General features: G+C 40.8%; 1 protein-coding gene across 1 annotated transcript in view; it reads right to left on the minus strand.

Moving 5' to 3' along the window:
* Nucleotides 1–23763, minus strand: part of KCNH1 (potassium voltage-gated channel subfamily H member 1) — a 193470-nt gene that overhangs the window by 156760 nt on the left and 12947 nt on the right. Inside the window, exons 3-4 of the mRNA XM_054393961.1 lie at nt 23649–23755; nt 10881–11009 (exon numbers count right to left, since the gene is read on the minus strand). Of these exons, the coding sequence (XP_054249936.1) occupies nt 10881–11009; nt 23649–23755 (236 nt within the window). The remainder of the gene's footprint in view (nt 1–10880; nt 11010–23648; nt 23756–23763) is intronic.

The following is a 23763-nucleotide window of genomic DNA, read 5'->3' on the forward strand; positions in this document are numbered from 1 at the left end:
CTGCATCTTTTGAAAGGATGATTGTCTACTTTACAATCATCTGTTTAATCCACTGGCCAGATTTGTATCTCACAGCACTGCAGAAGACACTCCAGACAAATCAGAATGAAAATTACAGTTGCCTGTAACACAAGTGAATCTGGCCTCAGATGTATAAAGCATAGATCCAGCATAAGCAGAGAAATACACATAAGATAATAAAAAACCAGAGCAAACAAAGCAAAACAAAATCATTAATTTTATTCTCTCTGAACAAAAGAGGGAAATACACAAACATATTTTCTCAAAATAATAAAACATTTAGCAGCCTCTGGGTGAGAAGTCATATGCTGAAATTTAATTTAGAATATTTTTTACAGAAATTTCAAATACCCTTCAAAATAGAAGACCTTTAATGTCAGTCACGAGAGCTAGTTACAACTACAACCTCTATGAGTAGTACTTAGCCATAACAGAAAGTCAGTCAGAGAATACATCTGGATGTTTTTGGTACTCTGAAAGTATCACTGTGTTTAGTCTCAGTTTGGAAAAATGCTAGCAGCACCTGTGAACTCTTGAGCAGTCTCATCTCTGACTCCAACTGAGGATGTTCAGCACTCTGCAGATTCAATTCTTGATGAGAACCTGGTTCTGGAAGAAGTTCCCTCATGATGTCTTTCTTATTAAAAGTAATTATACTACCAGCCATCACTCTTTTTAAAAACCACTCTGAAGTTTAGCCTGCAAGTGTTCCATGACAAGAAGAGGAGTATGGGTGGTTAAAATACTGCTCACAGTAGTTTAAACATATCCTTGCTTGGCATCTCAGTTTGATGGGAGTCTGCAGGAAAATATTTGGTAATTTGAGAGATGATCACAAAAAATAAACAGATTGCATGGATCGTTGCATGCATATTGAACAAGACCTTCCAGGGCAGACCTGAAAAGATAGTTTAGCATTTTCTCCTTCACAAATATGCAAAATGGGATATTCATCAAAGGGAAGGACCAAAAATTCATCAGGCCTCTAAAAATGAAGAATAGACATGAGAATTTTCTTACGCCTTAAAGCATATAAAGGTCATTTAATAGCCAAGTTGTGAATTAGCCACCTGCCATTTTCAGGCAGGATTCAGCAACAAGTAGATTCAGTGATTTCCACCCAGGAAGCAGATCTTTCCTGAAAAAATCCATAAGAGATTAGCTACTATATTAAAAGACTAATTCTCTGAGAAATAAATCAACACAACCGAATGTTAAGCAAGGTCAGCTTGTATCTGTTACAGACCTGACCCAAAATACCTGATTTCTCAAAGTACATTTCCACAGCAGGTGGTGGGGTTTTAAAGATATATTTATAAAGAGTATTCTTGCTCTATTCTACATGAAGAATGCAGGGTCCTGCACTTAGGTCCAAATAACCTCATGCAACTCTACAGCCCTATGGATAAGTAGTTGGAAAGCTGCTGGCAGAAAAGGACCTTGGGTGTGCTGACAGCCAGCCAGCTGAATATGAGCCAGCAGTGTGTCCAGATAGCCAAGAAGGCCAACAGCATCCTGATCTGTATCAGAAACAGCACAGCCAGTGGGACTAGGGAAGTGACTGTACTTTTGTACTTGGCTCTGGTGAGGCCACACCTCAAATTCTGGGTTCAGTTTTGGGCCCCTCAGTTCAAGAAGGGCACCGAAATGCTGGAGTGTATCCAAAGAACAGCAGTGAAGCTGGTCAAGGGTGTAGAGAGCAAGTCTTATGAGGAGCAGCAGCTGAGAGAGAAAAGGATGCTCAGGGAAGACCTTATTGCGCTCTCAAACTATTTGAAAGGAGGTTGTAGTAAGGTGGGTGTTGGTCTGTTCTCACATGCAACAAGCAATAAGACAAGAGGAAACAACCTCATGTTCTGTCAGGAGTGGTTTAGATAGGATATTAGGAAAAAATTCTCCACTGAAAGGATTGCAAGGCACTAGAACAGGCTGCCCAAGGAATTAGTTGAGTCACCATCCTTGGAGATACATGTAGGTGTCTGGAAATAGGAAAAGGATCCTTGCACATGTGTTGGCAGGGCTTGTTGACAAGTGCTTTAAAGTAGGCTTGAAGCAGGAGGAAGAATAAAACCAGGCTCATAGAGATGAGCCTAAGGACAGCCTTCAGTCTGCCATTTCACTTGAGGCGGGAGAGGGTGACAATAATATCAAAACTATCTGTGACAAGTGGCAGGAAGACACACCAGGGTTGGAAGGATGGAGTGATAGTAAGGGCCTTCAACCTGTTGCCCTAAAGCTATGCTGTGAACACTGCCGCAAAGTCTTACAGAGGTGAGCCAAGGTCTCCTTGAGGTAATAGGAGACAGGAGGGTAGCTCCCATGAAATACCTTGGGGGAATAAAGGGATGTCCTTCTAAGAAGGTGACATGTCTGACAGCCCAGCTGAAGTGCCTCTAGATGACAACTTCTTAAGACAAGAAATTAAGAACCTGACCCAAGGGGATGCATTATTGGACCTGATGGTCACAAATGCCAGTGAAGTCATCAGGGATGTCAAAGTTGAAGGCAGCCTGTGCACTAGTGAATGCACTAGTGCAGTTCACTGTCTTAAGGGGTATGAGGCCAATGAGAAGCATAGTCAGGACTCTGAATTTCAGAAAGAACTTCAAGCTTTTCAAGGAGTTAGTAAATAGGACCCTGTGAGAAACAGCTCTCAAAGACAAGGGAGCAGAACAGAGCTGGCAGATCCTTAAGGATACTTTTCATAGAGCACAAGAGATCTCAGTTCCCAGGTGTCAGAAACTGGGCAAGGAAGGCAAGAGACCACCATGACTAAGTTGAGACCTACTGGTCAAACTCAAAGGCAAAACAGGACTACAAAGGCAGTGGCAGAGGGGACAGGCATTCTGGGAAGGATATAGGAACTTTGCCTGATTGTGTAGGGACAAGGTCAGGAAGGCCAAGGCGCAGCTGGCACTGAACTCGGCAAGGGATGTAAAGAAAAACGAGAAAGGCTTCTACAGGTTTGTAAACCAGAAAAGGAAGGTTAAATAAAGTATATCCCCCTAATGAGCAACAGTGGAGAACTAGTAACAATGGACAGGAGAAGGCTGAGATTCTCAACAACTTTTTTGCCTCAGTCTTCACTTGTAATCCCTCTCCTCATGGTCCTCATGGTGATGGCCCACAAGTTGGAGAGCAGGGAGACAAAGTCCTTCCCACCATAAGCGAAGACATCTGAGGAACCTGAAGATATACAAGTCCATGGGACCTGTTGAAATGCATCCCAGAGTCCTGAGGAAATTAGCTGATGTAGTCCCTGGTGACTGGAAGAAAGGAAACAATAAATCCATTTTTAAAAAGGGTAGAAAGGAGGACCCTGGGAACTACTGACCTGTTAGTCTCACCTCTGTGCCTGGGAAGACCATGGAACAGATCCTCCTAGATGACATGATAAGGCATAGGGAGGGCAGGGAGGTGATTCAAGACAGCCAGCATGGCTTTACTAGGGGAAAATCCTGCCTAACCTAGTGGCTTTCTAGGATAAAATGACTATGTCAGTGGACAAGTGACAACCAATGGATGTGATCTATCTGGACTTTGACATGGTCTCCCACAACATCCTACTTGCTAAGTTGGAGAGAGATGCATTTGATGGGTGGACTGTTCAGTGGATAAGGAACTGGCTGGATGGTTGCATCCAGAAGGTAGTGGTCAATATCTCGAAGTCTATATGGAGACTGGTGACAAGTAGTGTCCCTCAGGGGTCAGTACTGGGACCTGTACTGTTAATATTTTTATCAGTGCTATAGACAGTGGGATTGAGTGAACCATCAGCAAGTATGCAGATGACACCAAGCTGAGTGGTGCTGTCAAAATGCCAGAGGGGACAGGATGTCATGCAGAGGGACCTGGACAAGCTGGAGAGGTGAGCCCAGGCAAACCTCATGAGGTTAAACAAGAGCAAGTGCAGGGTCCTGCACCTGGGTCAGAACAATCCTCACTATCAACAGAGGCTGGGGAATAGGTAATAGAAAGCAGTCCTGCAGAAAAGAACTTGGGGATGCTGATGGACAAAAAGCTGGACATGAGCAGACGGTGCGCACTTGCAGCCCAGAAGGCCAATCGCATCCTGGGCTGCATCAAAAGAACCATGGCCAGCAGATCCAGAAATGTGATTCTGCCACTTGACTCTGCTCTGGTGAGACCTCACCTGGAGTACTGTATCCAGCTCTAAAGCCCTCAATGAAGGACATGGACTTTCAAGGTCCAGAGGAGGGCCACAAAAATGATCAAGGAGTTGGAATGCCTCTCCAATGAAGACAGGTTGAGGGAGCTATTGTTGTTCAGCCTGCAGAAGACAAGGCTCCAGGGATACCTAATAGCAACCTTCCAGTATTTGAAGGGAGCCTACACGAAGGATGGAGACAGACTGTTTGCAAAGGCCTGTAGTGATAGGACAAGGGGCAATGGTTTCAAACTAAAGAAAAGTAGCTTTAGATTGGACGTTAGGAGGAAGTTCTTTATCATGAGGGTAGTGGAACACTGGAACAGGTTGCCCAGGGTTGAGGCCCCATCCCTGGAGATTCACAAGGTGAGGCTTGGCAGGGCTCTGGATAACCTGATGTAGTTGAGGATGTCCCCGCTTACTGCAGAGGGGGCTGGACTAGCTGACCTTTATAGGTCCTTTCCAACCCAAACCATTCTATGATTCTATGTCCCAGGAGGACTCAAACAGCTGCCCCAGGCACCAGCCCCGCGGCGCGGCCGGTGCGGCAGGAGCTGCAGGCTCGGCGCTGGCCATGGTGCTGAAGCGCTGGGCGCGCCGACTGCAGTCGACGAGGTTGTCCCCAGCTGGCAGTCCTGACGCCAGAGGGACGAGACAGTTGGAGATTCACAAAGGAACTCGGGATCTGCCTCCCTCACCATACACGTCATGTTTTTAATGACATCAAACACAGCCCCTTTTACTATCTTGAAACAGGCTGCCGGGTAGGGCATTTTCCCGGATGATTCAAAATTCATTTCAAAGACTGAGGACGTACTTTCAGTGTGTATTTTTATCCTGCTTTTGACTTTTCTAAGTATTGGGTTATTCAGACAAAACAGAGAGAGGAGGAAAAGGAAGCACCTTACCTGAGCAGTCTTGCACAAAAACACTGCCAGACATCACTGAAGAATGATTTCTGTCTACGAATACCAAGGCACATTCAGAAAGTTTTTGAAGGGTACACCTTAACCTATTCTTCTACACTCAGCATTCCCTTAAGCACATTCACTGCCCCACATACTGCAAACCTCATTTGTGAGTGCCTAAATGCTATGTGAAAGAACTGCTCCCATAAACATGAGATCTCTCACCACATACTCCAAACTCTAATCTGAAAATATAACTGTTATAGGCAAGAGACTGCCATCAAGAAGCATAGCTTTTTCGGCTTGCCTTTTTGAACTAGTGTTGATCTGAAAATGGCAGGCTGGGAGTACAAACTCTAACTCTTTCCATCCACTGGATAGAGCACATTGGAGCCCAATGTGGAGTTGCAGATGCCACTGTGTGATGATATGCTTAAAACCAAGCACTGGGTCGTTGTGCAGATGTCTCATGTGTATGAATCTCATCTTCAGGACAGAAAACTCTCCCTCCTTACACTGCCTTTTTGGGGGGTCTGGGTTGTGGGTTTTTTTCCAGTAGGGAGAGTCTTGGGGTTTTTGGTTGGTTTTCTGAATGGAAGATAAAAATATGGGAATTTCAAAGTATAATTATAATAGACCTGCAGATCGTGAAAATGAGAGAGAATGCCAATGTTAAGCCTGTTGAATGATAACTTCTCCAATACTGATTGAAAAGACAGACATACCTGTTGATTTTACTGCTATTTTTCTTCCAGAAGCCTAGGGAGAGACACAGCTGACAGCACATCAAATATTTATCCACTGAAGACAGGTCAAATAATGGATTTAAGCCACAGGAGAGAGCATAAACATTAAATTGTAAGGAGCTGATTACAGGAAGAAGATGGAGTTTTCCAAGACTCTTGGAAACTAGGTTTCAGAATGGTCTAAGAATATATTGATGGTAGTGCTGTTAGGACAGAGTGACCAGCTGATATGGATTACAAGTTCTCTTTCACCACAAGCAGTTATTATATCCCTACAGCCATTCTTTTTCTCCAGAAATAAGGAAAATATAAACTGAATTGAAATCTAATGACCATATGTGGTTCTCATATAGGCTCATACATTCCTCAGAGAAGACCTCACCTCACAGAGAAAACAGCTTAGAATTCAGGAACCAAACATAAAACTGAATGCCAGCCCCATGCCTGTGCCTGTGTCTTTGATTCTAACTAATTTTTGTCACTGTTTGGTCTCCTTTTTCCATTCTGCAGAAAAACAGCACGCAGGGACAAAGCAATGAGATGGCACTAAAACATTTCCAGTTTCAAAAGGATAAACAGCCTTCCAGATTATCAGCACCGATTTCAGTTGTCCTGCGTTCCATGATGCTCTTTCAGTTTTCCACCATTTCATTGCAAAAAGCTGAATAGAAACTGCTTCTGAAAACACCCAAGAAGACAAGATGCCTACAATAGGGACAAAAGGTGTTCCTTCAGCTTTGTTTCATGGAGAAACATGGCACTGAAATACACCTTTGTGGTGTGATGTTTAACACCAATACTTCTCTTCTTTAAGAAATGAAGATGGATTTAACAACATTCTCAAGCTGAAGAAACTATTTTTCTGTGTTTTGAGGTGAGGATGATCTGTTGATACTCAATCCACAACAACATTTATTATTTATCTGTAGGTAATTATTTCCTTCCTACCACTCCCCTTAGTCTCATCATGATGATTCATAAACTAAAACCTCAGGAACTGTGGCAGTTACAGAATCCTTGTTAGCAAGTTGCTGATCTATGACATACACAGCCCCTAGAGTTAGAACAAGGAGTCAGTGTCTGCTAGAGAATAAGCTCATTTGGTCAATGGGTCTGTTGTTCACACACAACTGTGTAAATGTGAGTAAATTAGGATTCTAACAGTTCTTGCCTCCACTCAAACCACCTTTGTTTTACTACACATCAAAGTTCCCTGCTTATATCAATCATGTCTCTCTGCAGCCTAAATGCTCCTTCCCTTTGAAACTTCGTGACTAAAACAGTCTTATTTTTCCATCTGGACTGAGAAAGCATACCAAAGTTTTTTAACATACTCACCACTTCCCTTTCGTTTGTTTCCTTTTTTAAGAAAACATTTCATCTAGATGAAAGTAGAGTATAACTTAATCAAAATATTTCAAACACTGGCTCTGCTCATATAAATACATCTTTTAAAACAGAACACACAAAACTCCACAATAGCAACAAAAAAATTAAAAAAGAGGGAAAAAAAGGAGGGAAAAAAAAGGAAACACTTGGAGTTTTCCCTGAATTAAGATTGAGGGTGCAATCAAAGTACTTTTTGTGTAGCCCTGTTTGTGATGCATAGGATAGCTCAGCTGAAAAGTGAAATAAAGCTCCTTCTGCAGACAATGATTGCTGCAAAACACAGGAGGTTACAATAGCTAGCAAGCTAACGACCATTCTCCTACATGACTCAGTGATGTTAAATTTGATCACCTGTTTTATAAAAATAAAGCATAAAAAGGAAAAACTGGGATCCAAAGCATAATTTCCAAACCTCTATAAAGCAGCACACATCCATCTGAATACGTCCACACTGTATTCATATATGCAAAACCTGTTCAGGCAACCTTTTTTACTAGCTACTCAGACTGCAGGCACAGATTCTATTTGTCTGCACAAATTATTGTTTTCATCAAGTGATACACTCCACTTTATACACTATTCTCAAACATCTCATACTTGGTGTCTTATGTCTCAAATCAAAAATGCCATTACAGACAAAATGCATGAATTCCAAATGTAGTACCTACTTCAAAATTCAGAGAAGGTGACCTATCACTTCATAATCCAAATTTAGCTATGCTATAGCTTGATTTTACCTACTTCTACTCAAGTAAACCTATTTTCCCCTGATTTTTCAAGGGACAAACATACAAGGAAGAGTAGAAAGAGGCTGTTTAAAAGTATTATATCACCAACATCATTAACACTATTTTTAAATCGTTTTATTCAGAATGCAGTATATTTAAAGCTGCTGCATTTAAAAGGAAATTTACTTAACTTCCAGAGCAATTATAAAACAAACATCTTCTAAATTATCTGAGTAAGTTAACAAAGACTACATTTAGAAGCCTGCTTTTTACCTGACTTCAGAAATAGTTGTTTCATCTATTCCAATGTCTGAGATTTTTAATTAAAAAAAAAATTAGAATTAATGAAAAATGGTACTAGGACCTTCTATTCTCTAAGCCACCTTCAGATAGAAGATGCCTACTCATGTCTTTGTACAAGTCAGACACCTGTCATTAGACCTCAACACTTTTCACTCCAGGAGTCACTACAATGTTTGTAGCTGAACAATCCTATTTGAAATAGCCAGCAGGTGACAGAAGAGTGAAATCTATCACAGTTAAGCATGTTTAGCCTGACAGAGTAGTTGTTCCTTAAACTGACTGTGTTCTTGTACTACATAGTGTTTTTCTTTACATAGATATAAAGGCATTGATTTTGAAAAAAATTACTTTACACTATGCAACTCTGTGGATAAAATATCTGTGTTTGCAGACAGCCTAAGTGGTCTTATGCACAGGAAACCTATTCCACATTTGAACATAGTAAAAGAAAAATAATTAATAAAAGCCGACTGAAGGTGAAGGACAGGAAAATAACCTATTTAGCAATCCATTTTCAGTTGCTTCAATTAAACAATAGAATCTCTAAGTTCAGAGTTTTGGGGTTTTCAATTGAGATTTCATTTGGGTTCAGAGCATGAGAAAGATTCCTACAAAAATTCCTATGCTTCAAAAGCATAATACAAAATTCCTATGTAATGTTGTACACAGTGCAAAGGATAGGTCCTCTCAAAGCTCAAGTCCGTAAAAGCAATGATCCTTAGAAGCTACTACAATTTTACCTCTTTTAGATATTCCAAAAATGCTTTCCCCCCACCATGAGTCCTAGAGTCCACTACCAACAATTATCTGACATTCCATACCTGACTTTTTCCCTGCCTGCCTCACATTATACAATTACACAATGAGATCTAATATTAAAGATATGATAATGCATGTAAAATTCTTTAATTGTTTGACAAATCAGCTCTTTGTTTCCAAGAAAATTGCTCATCTAGCCATTAAGTGACTCATACAGTATCACCTCCTGTGATGCATGCAACAAGATTCCAAAGCGAGCCTATAGCAAGTAACTTACAGAAGAAAGGCAGAGGGGATTAAATAAGAATTAGAATAAAACATGCAGTTTTATTTATGTCATGTTTGATTTGTGTATGCAGCAACAAAGAACTCTTTACTGACCTGAAATTGCTGCAGTGCTACTAATTTTAGGAGATTAATAAACAATATTTGGAAAATTTGTTGAGTGCATGAACCCTTCTGTACATAGAGTCACAAAACTCAGGGAAGGAGTACAGAGCTGTGAATTGGTGGCCTCTCTCTGTACAGAGGAAGACATTTTGCTTATCATCTTATCTCCTCTGCAAGCAGGTGTCATATAAGTAGGTTATATTGCTTATATTATTAGATATTGCAGTTAAGAATCACCATAATTACTGTAAGAACAGCATAACTTCAAGATCAAACTCTTTTTAAAGAAAAATTAGCATTCCCTTCCTTCTCTTTAAAACAGAAAAATTACAGTGTTTCCTCGTGTGGAAAGCAAAGCACAAACTCCTTTCACAGGAGTAGATTATGACAATCACGTGAAGGATATTCTGTGCAAGCAAAATGAAAAGACAGAGCAACCACCCCTGAGTGAAAGCCCTGCTTATCTAACTGACTACAGAAAGCAAGGCCTTTCACTCCCAGCAAAAAAAGATAGCCAGCTTGACTGCATCATTCTGATTTAACTTTGTTGTCAGTCTTCATCAGGATATAATGAAGACCACTAGGCAGGAAAACACAAATAATGCAGACCCTAGCTTTCTGACAAGACAGGTTTTTTAGTTTTATTAAAGCAATGATGCACCAAACAAATATCATTAGCCTGGAAGACAGCATATTTGTCAAGGTTGCACTTGTTTTTTCATGGTAACAGTTGCTTCCACTTTGAGAAACTATGTTTTTAAAGAATAACATTTTGAGCATAAATGTAAATCAGTTCACCTTCGCAGTAAGTTTCCTGTTTAATTTAATACTACAAATATTATTAAATACTACAAAAATGCAAACAGAACTTATGCCTTTTTCACCCCAGAGGACACAAGTCTGTAGTTCTCTGTATGGCTATAAAAAGGTCTGTTTCTGACAGGACCTAAACCTGAGTACAAGCTTATGCTGCTGTCACAGACAGGTTTGCTTCCGGGTTTCCAGGGTGGAACTCAGCAAAGGGTTAACAGCAAAAGCCAGCAATGATACTTCATCCAGGACAGTTTAACACTGACTCAGCTTATATGATGGGAATGTCTTCACAACCTGTACAGGGTCCAAAGACCCTGACATCAATGAGGCTGTTTAGCAACATCGTGACTCCTTGAAATCTATGCTGAAGTGTGGGTTAATTATGAATTTTAAAGGAAGAGCAGCACCTATTTGCAAAGTAAACCCTGTGCACTTCCTGAAGGACTTGCGGGTTTCATCCAGCAGTGACCCTTTCCAGTACAGGCCAGAGAAAATTTGCTTAAGAAACCAGCACAAATGCAGTCCCTGGTGGCGTAGCTACAAGGCAATTTTATATCCAGCTCTTTGCCTTTGGTATTTAAAGGATTTCAGTTCTTTCAAGACCAGGGCAAATGAACAGAAGCAGTATAAATATATAATTGTGACAAAGACAAACCTTTGCATGAATCGTCCTCAATGGGCTGCTTGAAAGCCGTTATGTCATTGAAAGTGCAAAGAAATAAAACCACTTTATCCTGTTCATTTCGAATTGGAGCAATTTTCACAAAGAACCAGACAGGTGTTCCTGGAAACAAACATATCAAAGGTCAGTGGTAGTAGGCAGAACAGTTAATGTGCTAGTTTAGATGGCTACATTTCAAAATCAGCCATCTGTAAACGTTACTTTAATGTTGAGGGGTTTGCAAACCTCTATTAGCAAAAATGGCAAAGCAGTTAAAGCGAGTATTAGTTAAGTTTGCTGCCTCTAATTAGCTTTTTAAACTTCTGGATTAAAAACTATTTCTGGGCTTCATCTACAAAGTGAATATTTGAACTTATGAAGTACTTTGTAATCTCCTGGAAGAGACCCATATACATGTGACAGCTGCACACAACAGGGTCTTGCTGGTTCTGTGCAGGACTTGAGAACAGGCCGACTGTGCCTAGACTGCCTAGACCACGACAACAATAGAGTCTCAACTCAAGAGCATGACCAGTTTGTCTGACCTCATAATTCTCTGCAAAGAGGGAGTATCACCCCCTAACAAACTCAGCCTACACCCAACTTCACAAGCCAGGCTTTAGGAGCTCTGGTCTAGCCTGCAAATCCTCCCATGAAAGGCAAATACTTTGCAAGTTGCCTTTCAGCTTACCTTGTCCTGAGCCTGCTCACAATCAGCCTAGTGTGAACTTAAGACCCTACTGAATTCAAGAGAGAAACAAGTTATCAGGATCAGAGCAAGGGCTGCAGATGGGAGTAAGTTGTGCTGCATAAAACTACTTTTCTGATTACTGTGTTAAACTACTAATGAAAATTGCTTGTGAGATTAGAACCTGCAGATTAACAAAAAAAAAATAACCTAGATAATGACCTCTTCAGATGCTGCTGTCAATTTTCCTTGGTATCTATCTTCACACAACATTGAGAAGAAAAACTGTCAATCAGCCCTCTCCTTTCCATATTTCTGGCAGTTCTGCTGAGGTTGCTAAAAAGACCCTAGTGATAGCAGTGAAGTTCTATGGAACAAGACCCTGCCTACCACTCTCATTTCATAGGAGTCACCACACTGATATTTGGTGATATTTAGTGGTATTTGACTGTAGGGCTCAGAATAAGGCAGTTGGCTGCTGTATATCATAATGTGGCTTTCTTGAAGGCACCATTTTTCAGTTTGCAGTCTTAACTTGCATCATAACAAGACTCCTTCTCCAATTGTGAGGTATATGACAATCAGGAGATCCCAAAGTCACCAGGCCTAGGCCTGTAAAGAGCTTGTACATGAGTTTTCAGATTGTCCCTGCACCTTCAGTGATGACAAAAAAAAAAAAAAAATAACCATTGCTTTTACAAGCATAAGAAGAGCCAAAGGCAGACTTCAGACTTGCTTGCTCTGAGCAGTTTTTCTCTTCAGTGTCCCTTGTGAGCTATGTTTAATGAGAAGGATGTACATACTGAGAGCCAATGTAATATATAATAATCAACAAGATTTTGACCATCTGGAAAAGCCAGAATAAACAGCACCACACATCATTTTTGTCACTCATGTAGGAAAACCTATTCAAGACACAGTGATCTTAGAAGACTATTTTCTTTCTTGATCTCAGAACCCTTCTCTAGAATAGAGATCAGATTGTCTTCACCTGAATTGCTCAGTACTTTTAACAGGAGTACTATACAGTAGGCTTTTTGGGTTTTGTTCTTAATATATTTTTTCTATAATAATTATTTTTAATATTTTTATTTTTATTTTATAATAGCAGGGGCCACTTGTGTTTCCTGACTGTCAAAAGGTCACAAGAAAGCCTCAGGAATACACAAGATACTGTTCAGCAAAGCAAGTAAAGGCAGCTTTTTTTCCAACTATGTTTATACAACAGAGGTTGCTCCTACCAGTGCCTCACCTGGCCGTTTCCCAGCCTCTGTGCTTAATGATCTTTTCTGGCCACAGAAAGCACAGGGCATCTCCAAGACACATGGATAACTTCCATAAATGAAGTCCAATTCCTAAAGCTCCCACTGTGCCTAGATAACACAGGCAGTTTCAAACCCTGGCTGAGATTTCATGCCATATGTACAGCCACCTCTATAAACAGCAGGGTATATGATGCATGGAGGCCTCTGCTCAAAAAGCAGAGAAGTCCAGATGGAATTATTGATGGCCATTTCTGCAGCATGGCAGAAAGTATTGAGGGGTCAGGGTTTGTTTTTTGGGGTTTTGTTTTGCTTTCTTTTTTTAAGAGTTAGCATTCCTGAACACTCCCCCTTTCAATAAAGTATGAGCAATCAAAAATGCTAAATGCAAGAAAATACTCAAAGTAACAGTGCAAGTAAAATCACCATGAACTTGCTAATGAGCTCAGAAGACACTGCAACAAAGAAGCCAACGACAATTTTCAAGACAGTAACACCCTTTACCCTATCTCAGGAGCTCCTAAAATTGCTATCTCCATTTCTTCTTGCCTACTTGTTTTCCCATCTTTACATGTGAACCATTCTGAAGTTAATCAAATTCCTTTTTCTTGCTTTTACAGAGACGACTTGGTAACCAACTGCATTTTATTTTACCTACTTCAGCATCCTTAACTAACACTGCAACTTTTTAACCAGCCAGGATCGCTATCTACAGCATTGCTTTTTGATCTCCATCTCCATGTACTTGCTTTTTTGATTAGGGATTTTTTTTCACCCTCCCCAAAAAACATGTCATATTGTTTTGCTTCTTCAAGCTACAATCCTTCTGCTATGGGATGCTCATATTAACCTTCACAGCACTAAGGCTGAATTACATACTCAGCTCCATCTCTGCCTCCCAGAGCTATAAAAACATATTACCCTGTTTTCAAATATGCTGTACACATCACAGAAAAAGAAAGGATGCAATTCACCCTCTTATTCTGGCTGTCAGATGTATGCTATCATCTTCTCTTTATGATTATGTTTTTGCCAGATTTTTTTCTAATGTTCTGAATGTAGGTTGCTGCCAGGAAAGGAGATTACATCAGGAGGGTTCTTACTTTCTGACTCCCTTGACTCCCACTCCTATGCTGCATTATTTATAGTGAAAAGGAAAACAAAACACTGCTTTACCTAGAACCAAGTGTAGATCTTGGTGATGTGCCCCACAGGCAATGAGAAAGAGCCAGATATCTTTGAGAGCTAAACTGAAGTGATGACTGTCACTATTTGGGTACCCTTATAATTTCCAGTGTCAGAGTGCCACAAAGAGGGTGTATTCCAGGGCAGAACATAAAATCAAGGTGGCACACATAGTCTGTGTAAATCATCTTCCAGTTTTGGATCTACAGAGTAACACAGCAACAGCAGAAATAAGTAGATTGAAAATTTTTCCAGGCCCCATATCTGCTTCCCAGATATTATTCGGTATTTTTCCCTGCAGTGTGTTTCCCACCATCCTGTCAGTCTCTTCTGTGAACAGGAAACAAGTGGATAAAAAAAAAATACAGTCATGCTCACAATGCTGGGTTACATGAGCTTTTCACAGTGCTCTGCAACCAGGACCTCATTCATAGCAGAACTGAGATCTAAACTGTGGGAACACACTGAAAGGCTCCAATAAGACATGGCTATGCTCGGCTTTTTTTCCTCCATACTGGTTTAATTATCAGAAGAATTTTATTTTTTAAACATTAAACAGTTTATTTAACTATTAAACAGGAAAGCTCTAAGTATAAACCGCTTATAAATCAGGTCGGAAACTAGAATCTCAGCCTCCGACAGACAGCCCTCATACTCTTGGTGTCAAAGCGGATGTCCCTGCTCAGCCAGACAATCACTACTGGCAAGAACCACAAACAAGGCCATTTTAATGAAAAAAATGTAGTTTCAGCCTATGTGTTATTCAGGCATTGAAACTGCAGCATATTTCAGAACTCTCACAGCAAAACAAGAAAGACTTTCCCATATGCCCCCAGTCTGCATTGACGTACAGACACACAGAAAATGTTTACTAGTGTTTCTAACAATATACCCACTTTCATTTACATTTTGTGTTCAGTCCTGGCAAGCTCTCTCACTGGTGAAGTTCAATGATAATGCCAATGCACAAACAAAGAAGTAAACACTCATGAGCCACATCGGCTTCTGTTAGATTTGGAATCAACAGTGAAAAGAATCCAGGGTTTGTCTAATGGCATAGAACCAATCCTGCTAGAAAAGGGAATGTCACTTCAAAGCTAGTAGAGAAGTGTGAACATCTGGGAAGAAATAAAAATCTACAATGAACTTCTGATAGTAGCCATAGGACCAGCCTGCCTCATGGTACCAAAATTATGCAGCTAGTTCCAGAATTAACAGATGCAGCTCTTAATAGTCTTCACCAGCCTGAGCACAGTATTTATGGTGTTGCCTTAAAGGCAACACAATTTTAAGAGCTATGATTCGAGTCCCAAGCCTTCTCCAGGCAAATACACAGTATATGACCCCACACCTTTTAATTTCCCATCTGTAACAAAAATACTACTATCTCTTCCCTTTCTTCTTTTTCTCTTCCCTGTCCTGAGCATCTGTTGTGTATTTTAACAGGGATATATTCAGTCCCTTTCTGAGCAGCAACACCAGCATTTAACATGCTGTTTAACTTTGGTTGAAGTCCTTCAAAAACTCTAACTGTATTCAATTGAAAGAGATATTAAAGGTCTACTACAACTTCTCCCCCTGTACATACTGATGACCTCTCCTTCACTTTTGCCTCCTGTCAACAAAAAAGAAAGGCTATAATAAAAATCAAAATCACTAAGTATGCCCTTACCCCATACCTCGAACCATTTAAGCGAAGAGGACAGATGTTTTTCCAAACTCCACAAAGCACATTGCTTAAATAAAACTGCGATACTTTCTTTCCACAAAATAAAACAACCACTGTTTATAAATACAATCAAAAGTCCCATGTTTTGACAATTTAGTTGACATCTTCACTGCCCTTACTGAATGGGGCAAGTTTCCTCAAAGCAGCATAACCTCTGTATTACTTGATAAAGTCCCAAATGGTCATCAGACAGGTACTGCCTTGAAGGTAAACAGATGAGCAGTACGAAAACAAAAAGGATAGAAGTATATGCTGCCTCTCCACTAATTCCTACAGACAGCAGGACTTCAGTTACATATACAGCAGGGTTGACCATTAGAGTTGCCCTGGTACTCAGTATGAAATTGTTTCTCTCTGTCCCACACAGACCGAATAGTTTGTCCAACTGGCAAACCAGCTGATGAGATGTGACTGGAAAACGTTAGGTAAGTCAATATATCCACACAGATTTTGACTAGGAACCTGTGACATTTGATCATTCAAGACAAGAAGTAAAAGTCTTCCTATAAACTCTGCCTTCTAGCAGAGTGTGCACTGAATGAGAACAAACCAACACACTATGTAGCTCACCACTCTGTGCCAGTACTAATAGACCTTACAATACATTTCCGGCACTTTGAAAGCTGTTACCTTCATGTCTTGCACATCTGGTGCTGCTATGTTCTGGCAGCTAATGCTTCTAAAGGCCAGATCTTGGCATGCTAAGATAAGGAAAATCAATTTCAGTCCCCAATAACGGTATCACCTCGCACAGGGGGTATCCTATGACGCTGAAACAACACAGTAGGAGCACACAACGTTGTACTGCAGCAGCATTAATATGCTTTACCTAATTCTGAGTTCTCTGAAGAACAAAAAGTGAGTATAAGGAAGACACCAGGAAGCTTTGAAAGCTTCTTTCCATTTACCTCAGATATTTAAGGATTACTACTGGGAAGTCTTACTTTTCTGTATATATTTGAGGAGAGGACAGCAGGTCTTGCTTGACAATATATTTGAAGTTGACAAGATCAATGGGAATTATGAAGTTTATGAATCAAAAATACTTAGATTTGACCTTGATGAAGGTAACTGAATTCATGCAGGTAGATTTCATAGAGACAAGAAGCAGGTGTGCACACTGCTTGATAAACTTGGAGCTAAGTTTCAATTGAAGGCTCAGAAGGATACATACCACTTTACTCAAAACCCCTAATTCTTTCCTGATTCTGGTCCTATGCAACCATTTGCTTTAGTAAAGAGGCACAGCACACACAAATATAATTGGTTTTAACCAATGACAATTATGATAAATTCTCCCTAGTAGTGGGCAATCACAGGTTTACCATCTTGAAATGAATTTTCCTCTCTATAAATTAGGATGGATTTGCTTGTCTATTTTTCAATCTCTGTAGAAAGCACTGGTCCCAAAGGTAAGTGCAAGCAGAATCTGCTACATCACTGTTTTGGGCTTATTTGTTATTCTCTAACATCTAAAAGCCTTTTAATACATTCTGTGCGGATGGCATGTTTATTAAAAAAAAAAAAATCCAATAAAACAAAACAAAACCTCCATACATATATTCATGGTATTACATTTACTACTTATTCAAGCAACCAGAAAACAACAGAAGTGAAACCCAGCACAAATTGAAAGCAAAGCCCAGCCTTTGGGACTCTCACCATAATATATGTACTCAAACAAAAGACACTGCTTATCCGAACCACTTGGCAGTGTGCAAATTAATTACCTACAGTTAATTCCCCAGGCTGCTGCCATTTTACCAGGCCCACCTGCAGAAAACCTCTGAGGAAATAAAAAAAAAAAAATAAAAAAGGTGGCATCAATCTCTGCAGCACTGCAATGGGAATGTCTGCTCAGAGAGAACACTTGAAGACTCTTCAAAACTCTACATGCATTTTAGTTTTGAAGAGTCCAGCCCACTCCAGATATTCATTCACAGAACCAGATCAAGTACTGCATAGAAAAAGGGTTGGATTTCAAATGGGTGCAATCTCTTCAGAGGCAGACAGAAGCCAGTAAACTTACATTCTTACAAAAATTTATTTCAGCAATAATGGAAGCAAGTGCATCTGTAAGACACCTGCTTGTGCACTGCTTGCAACCCAGACTTAGCCTGTAGATGAAAAACTAGGTAATGAACATTCAAGTATAATTTACTCAGCCATTTTAATTTATGAGGCAGACCATAAAGCATAAAAAAAAAACCCTAACAAATTACTGTCAAAGTCTCATAAAATTTTAGATGTTTAAGCTGCATCAGTTCAGATAAACTAGGATATGACTAAGACCAGACATAAAATATTTTCTAATATATTAGGCCAAATCTTTCCTTGGTATAAGTTAACATAGCTCCACTGATTTCAATAAGAATTAGCAACGCTTTGATTTTCCTGTATAAAAATAAACAATACTTCCAGCATCACTGGACACTCACATTTAATCAAACAATGGAACTGAAGCTCTCACATAAAATTAATGTCAACCCATCTGTTGTCTTTTTTGCAGTCCAGATTAAAGAAAGCTTTCACTTGGTCTCATTACAGGTGTGACCATGAATCTTCACTGAATGCAACAAGATGGCATCAGAGCAACAATGATAAACATGTGGTGGCTGTGCACCTGCTTGTTCCAAAACTTTCTGAAGAAAGAGATTCTGAAAATCTCCCAATTTTTCTGAAGGACTTCTGCATTTCCAGAAAGCAATTCTTCCAGAAAATAACAATGATCATCACATCTCTGCTAAGTAATCAAGAGAACCATCAAATCTCCAGAGCACCTTAACTCGAAATTCTGAAAAGACAGAGGATAATCATTTTTCAATTGGAGTGCTGGACAGAGAAAGAGGCCAGCATAGAGATGGTGCCTATAAATGCAAACATAATGAAGGCAAATAATCGTACCACAATTCAGAATACTACAGCCTATGTTGTTCCTAGAGTTGATATTGTGAATTGTTAAGAAGCTGGTGAAGATACTGTACCTACCAATATCTGGATGGGGTATTCTTATCAGACAATCAAGTAAATACTAGCACTGGCTCACCACCACAGAGAGTGCCACGTGAAAACAAAAAGCCTGTCACTTCTAGTAGCATTATTAAATGTCTCAGTGTGCTGTTGACATATTTAGTGTAAAATCAGGACATAACTGTTACTCAGAGAATGAGAAACATGACTGCTGCCCATAAAGATACAAGATGAAGATTGACTTGCACTAGCAACATCACAGTGAAATTGAAACTCCTGCTTTTCTTCTTTCTTTCTCCTTAAAGGATATTGTTAAAACAGCTGGAAGTACATCAAACGTGCAGGCTGTGGAAAATACACCAATTATTGAACAACACAAAAATGGAAACAAAACTTGCTATTTATCATGACTGTTGCTTTCTAAAGAGGGAGTGGACAAGTAAAGAACAACAACAACAGAAAAACCTATTTCCTATCTCATTTATTGGCTAATTTGAAGAGGAAAACTAGAATGAAGGAAGAACAGAGAGGCAAAAAAAGGGAAACAAAAAGCAGGGAAAAAAAAAAGAAAAATAAAAAAAAGGTCCAACAACATTCAGTCTCCTTCCCAAAATCTTCAGAGTAGGTTGCAACATACCATGTTCACTGACGAGATGACAAGAAGCAATATATGCAGGTAGAGGTAAGGCGACCACAAAGGCACGACCACTTAGTAGTCTGGGTGCTGCGACTTGTAAAGAAGACAACGAGTTTCTATGATATGGCTTATTCTCAGAAAAATTTCCAGGATGCTTCCTTTTTGCTGTTTTTCAGTTATAATTCTTAAGTGTTACTCAAGTCTCTACAATAGTAGCTAATAGAATTTAAGTAGCAACAGAATTTAAGATCTCAGGGCAACTAGGAGGACATATCCGAAGCTTACAGCCCTGGACTTTAGGCATGCAGACTGATCACTTCAGGGATCTGCTGGCCAAAGTATCAGGGGACAAAGCCCTAGAGGGAAGAGGGGCCCAGGACAGCTGGTCAGTATTCAAGGATCACCTTCTCCATGCCCAGGAGCAAAGTATCCCCACAAAGAGGAAAGCAGGAAAGAATGCTAAAAGACCTGCCTGGATGAGCAAGGAGCTCCTGGACACACTGTCACACAAAAAGAAACTCTACAAGGAGGGGAAGAAAGGACAGCTAGAATGGGGAGCATATAAGGAAGCTGCCTGAGCAGCAAGAGACCTGGTTAGGAAAGCTAAAACTCAGATTTAAATCTATCCAGGGAAATCCAGGGGGACAGTAAAAATGTCTATAGGTATATTAATGGTAAAAAGAAGACTAGGGAAGGTGTGGGCCCCCTCAGAAAGGAAACAGGGGAGCTGGTGACAAGTGACATGGAGAAGGCTGAGGTTCTCAATGACTTCTTCACCTCAGTCTTCACTGCCAAGGGCTTCAACCACACTCCCAAAATAACAGAAGATAATGGCAGGAAGTGGAAGAAGGAACTGCCCATTGTGAGTGCAGATCAGGTTTGTGACCATCTGAAGAACCTGAAAGTGTTCAAGTCCATGGGACACAATGAGATACACCCATGGGTGCTGAGGGAACTGGTGGATGAGGTTGATAAACCACTCTCTATTATATTCCAAAAGTCATGGCAGTCTGGGGACGTCCCCACTGATTGGAAATGGGGAAACATAACTCCCATTTTCAAAAATGGAAAGAAGGAATGACCCAGGGAACTACAGATCAGTCAGTCTCACCTCTGTGCCTGGTAAGATCATGGAGCAGATCCTCCTGGAGGCACTGCTGAGTCAGAAGCATAACAAAGAGGTGATTGGGTACAATCAGCATGGCTTCACCAAGGGCAATTCCTGCCTGACAAACCTGGTGGCCTTCTATGACAAGGTCACAACATTAATAGATGAAGGTCGAGCAACTGACATCATTTACCTGGACCTGAGCAAAGCCTTCAATACTGTCCCACACCACATCCTGGTCTCCAAGCTGGTGCAGTCTGGGTTTGATGCATGGACCATTCAGTGGATAAAGAACTGGCTTGGTGGCCACACCCAAAGAGTAGCTATCAATGGGTCCATGTCCAAGTGGAGTCCCTCATGGATCAGTCCTGGTACCAGTCTTGTTCAACATCTTTGTTGGTGACATGGACAGTTGCACTGAGTGCACCCTCAGCAAGTTTGCTGATGACACCAAGCTGTGTGGTGCAGCAGACACACTGGAGGGAAGGGATGGCATCCAGAGGGACCTTGACAGGCTGGAGAGGTGGGCCCATGACAACAAGACCATGTGCAAGGTCCTGCACCTGGGTCAGGGCAACGCCAGGCACCCATATAGGCTGGGCAGGGACTGGCTTGAGAGCAGTCCTGAAGAAAAGGACTTGTGCGTGCTCATGGATGAGAAGCTCAACATGAGCCAGCAGTGTGTATTTGCAGCCTGGAAAGCCAATCATGTCCTGGGCTGCATCAAGAGAAGCATAGCCAGCAGGTCAAGGGAGGTGATTCTCCTCCTCTACTCCACTCCGGTGAGACCCCACCTGGAGTACTGTGTCCAGTTCTGGAGCCACTATTACAGGAAAGATATGGACCTGCTGGAATGTGTCCAGAGAAGGGCCACTGGGATGAGCAGAGGGCTGGAGCACCTCTCCTATGAGGAAAGACTGAGAGAGTTCAGACTATTCAGTCTGGAGAAGGGAAGGCTCCAAGACGACCTTATTGTGGTCTTCCAGTATCTGAAGGGGGCCTACAAGAAAGCTGGGGAGGGACTTTTTAGGGTGTCAGGTAGTGATAGGACTAGGGGGAACAGAAAAAAAAAATAGAAATGGGTAGATTCAGACTGAATGTTAGGAAGAAGTTCTTCACCATGAGGGTCATGAGACACTGGAACAGGTTGTCCAGGGAGGTGGTTGAGGCCCCATCCCTGGAGGTTTTTAAGGCCAGGCTGGATGTGGCTCTGGGCAACCTCATCTAGTATCAGGTGTCCCTGCCCATGGCAGGGGGGTGTTGGAACTAGATGATCCTTGAGGTCCCTTCCAACCCTAACAATTCTATGATTCTATGATAATGTACCTCTAAAGCTATGAATATAACAAAAATAAGAGCACTTTGTTTTGTTAAACTTAAAACCAAGCTCTGTGCTTTCCTTTTTCCCATGCCTGTGACCCTTTGTGCACACAGAATCATCACAGATCTGATTTTTGGCATATCACACAACACAGCTTCTGCACAGCTGGACTTTGTTCTAGGCTGCCTCTCCTCAGGGAAGTGCACAGCAGGGCAGGAAACATTCCTCATTCCCAGTTACCTTGGTTTATTTCTGCATAAAAGACAGAGAGGCCCCAGGCCCTACTACAGGCCATAGCCATATGCTGCAGCAATGACAAAAGTGTAGCTGCATAGCCCTGTGGTGCCAAATCACTGTTGACTAAGAGAGTATTCCAAACCCTCCTAGATCCCATGACTGCAGTTTATTTACTTGGCTTTGGATGCATAGACATGGGCTGCATATGGTCCTGTGGCCACTAACTGAGCTAGGAACAGACATCACCTTTAAGAAATTGCTAAACATTGGAGGCTGGTAATACTAGAAGGAAAGAAGGACAAAGCAAGGCCATAAAGACAATACATATAGCTTTCCAAATGAGTTGGACCAGCAAAGCTGTGCTCTAGAAGAGCCCTGAGCAATGGCACTGCATCAGAGGTCATGATGCTTTGAACAGACTAAAAAGAGAATAAAAAGACTAAAAGAGAGGTAAAGAAAAACATCTCTCCAAAATTTTAATCTCTCTAAAAGCTAGCAGAAAATAATTCCATATACTTTGGTTCCACCACTTCTTAGAAGAACAGATTAATTCTGATAGAAAACATGGATCTCCACACATCTTCAGATCAATACCAGCATACAGGTAATATCTGTTTGCTTTTGTGAAAAGTGCCTGTGGTTCTCTCGTCAAACTCCATCAGTACAAGGTAGTCATTTCAACAGAAATACCAATGGTTCACACAGATAGATTTGGATAACCTTTCCCAGAAAATGGGTCATTCTAACAAGAAACAAAGCAGCAATGAGGTTAACTATCAAAAACTACTCCACAGCATCTTATGCTTTATTTTGTGGTTAATGTCCCCCATGCCCACTAACACAGAACTGGTCACATTGAACATCACAGCTGTAATGGGAAGGAGCTGCTAGTAGAGTGCTTCTGTCAGGTATCCTTCCCTGTACCCAGACACCACCAGTTTCACAATTAGAAGGTAGAATTGTTAAGAGCAAAATAATTTACATAATGTGAACTTTCAGCTTAATATTTGGCCAGGGTGAAGATCTCAGCATATTTACACTTAACTGTGCCATGACATAGTCTACACTAGATGGGGCAACAAGTTTTGGGCAAGTTTCTGCTGACATGTGCAGTTACAGGCACACTGAAACTTCTAGGAAAAAAGTTGTATCTCAGTTAAGGAATTTTTGTCCAGACCAAAAGAACAGTTTAATCTGAAAACATCAAAAGTAGTTCAGCTTCTAAAATAAAAGATGGGTTCTTTTTATTCTGAAACTACACATAAATACTGACTTTGCTATAGCAAATTTTTAAAAACTGAAAAAGTACATTCTCTGTAATAGAAACCGTTTGCACAAACCTAGCTTGTGCATTATCACCGCTGATGGAATCTTCAGTGTTGTCTTAAAACATCACACACAAATTGCTCTAAATGTCAGAACACATTAGAGAACTTTTCCTGCCTCCCTGAGCGTTTTTCATCTCTAATGTTCTCATTTCTGTCTTGCAGATCAACTGCTAGAACTGGGGCTTATTTAGTCATAGATAAAGCATGGTCCTCCAGGCTGAGAGACTTGCAGTTTACACACCGATTTAAAACTACTTTACACACCTTTATTAATGAACAAGCTAAACAACTACTTACTGTTCTTCTTGTACATCAAGATTTCAAAGGAGTTCATCTCATAGTTCTCAAATGTTTGCCGGACCTTGTCAATTGTATCTTTGTCTGTCAACTCTCCATACATAAAACTGCAAAT

The sequence above is a fragment of the Indicator indicator genome, chromosome 2, assembly GCF_027791375.1.
Source record: "Indicator indicator isolate 239-I01 chromosome 2, UM_Iind_1.1, whole genome shotgun sequence".
Lineage (NCBI taxonomy): Eukaryota > Metazoa > Chordata > Aves > Piciformes > Indicatoridae > Indicator > Indicator indicator.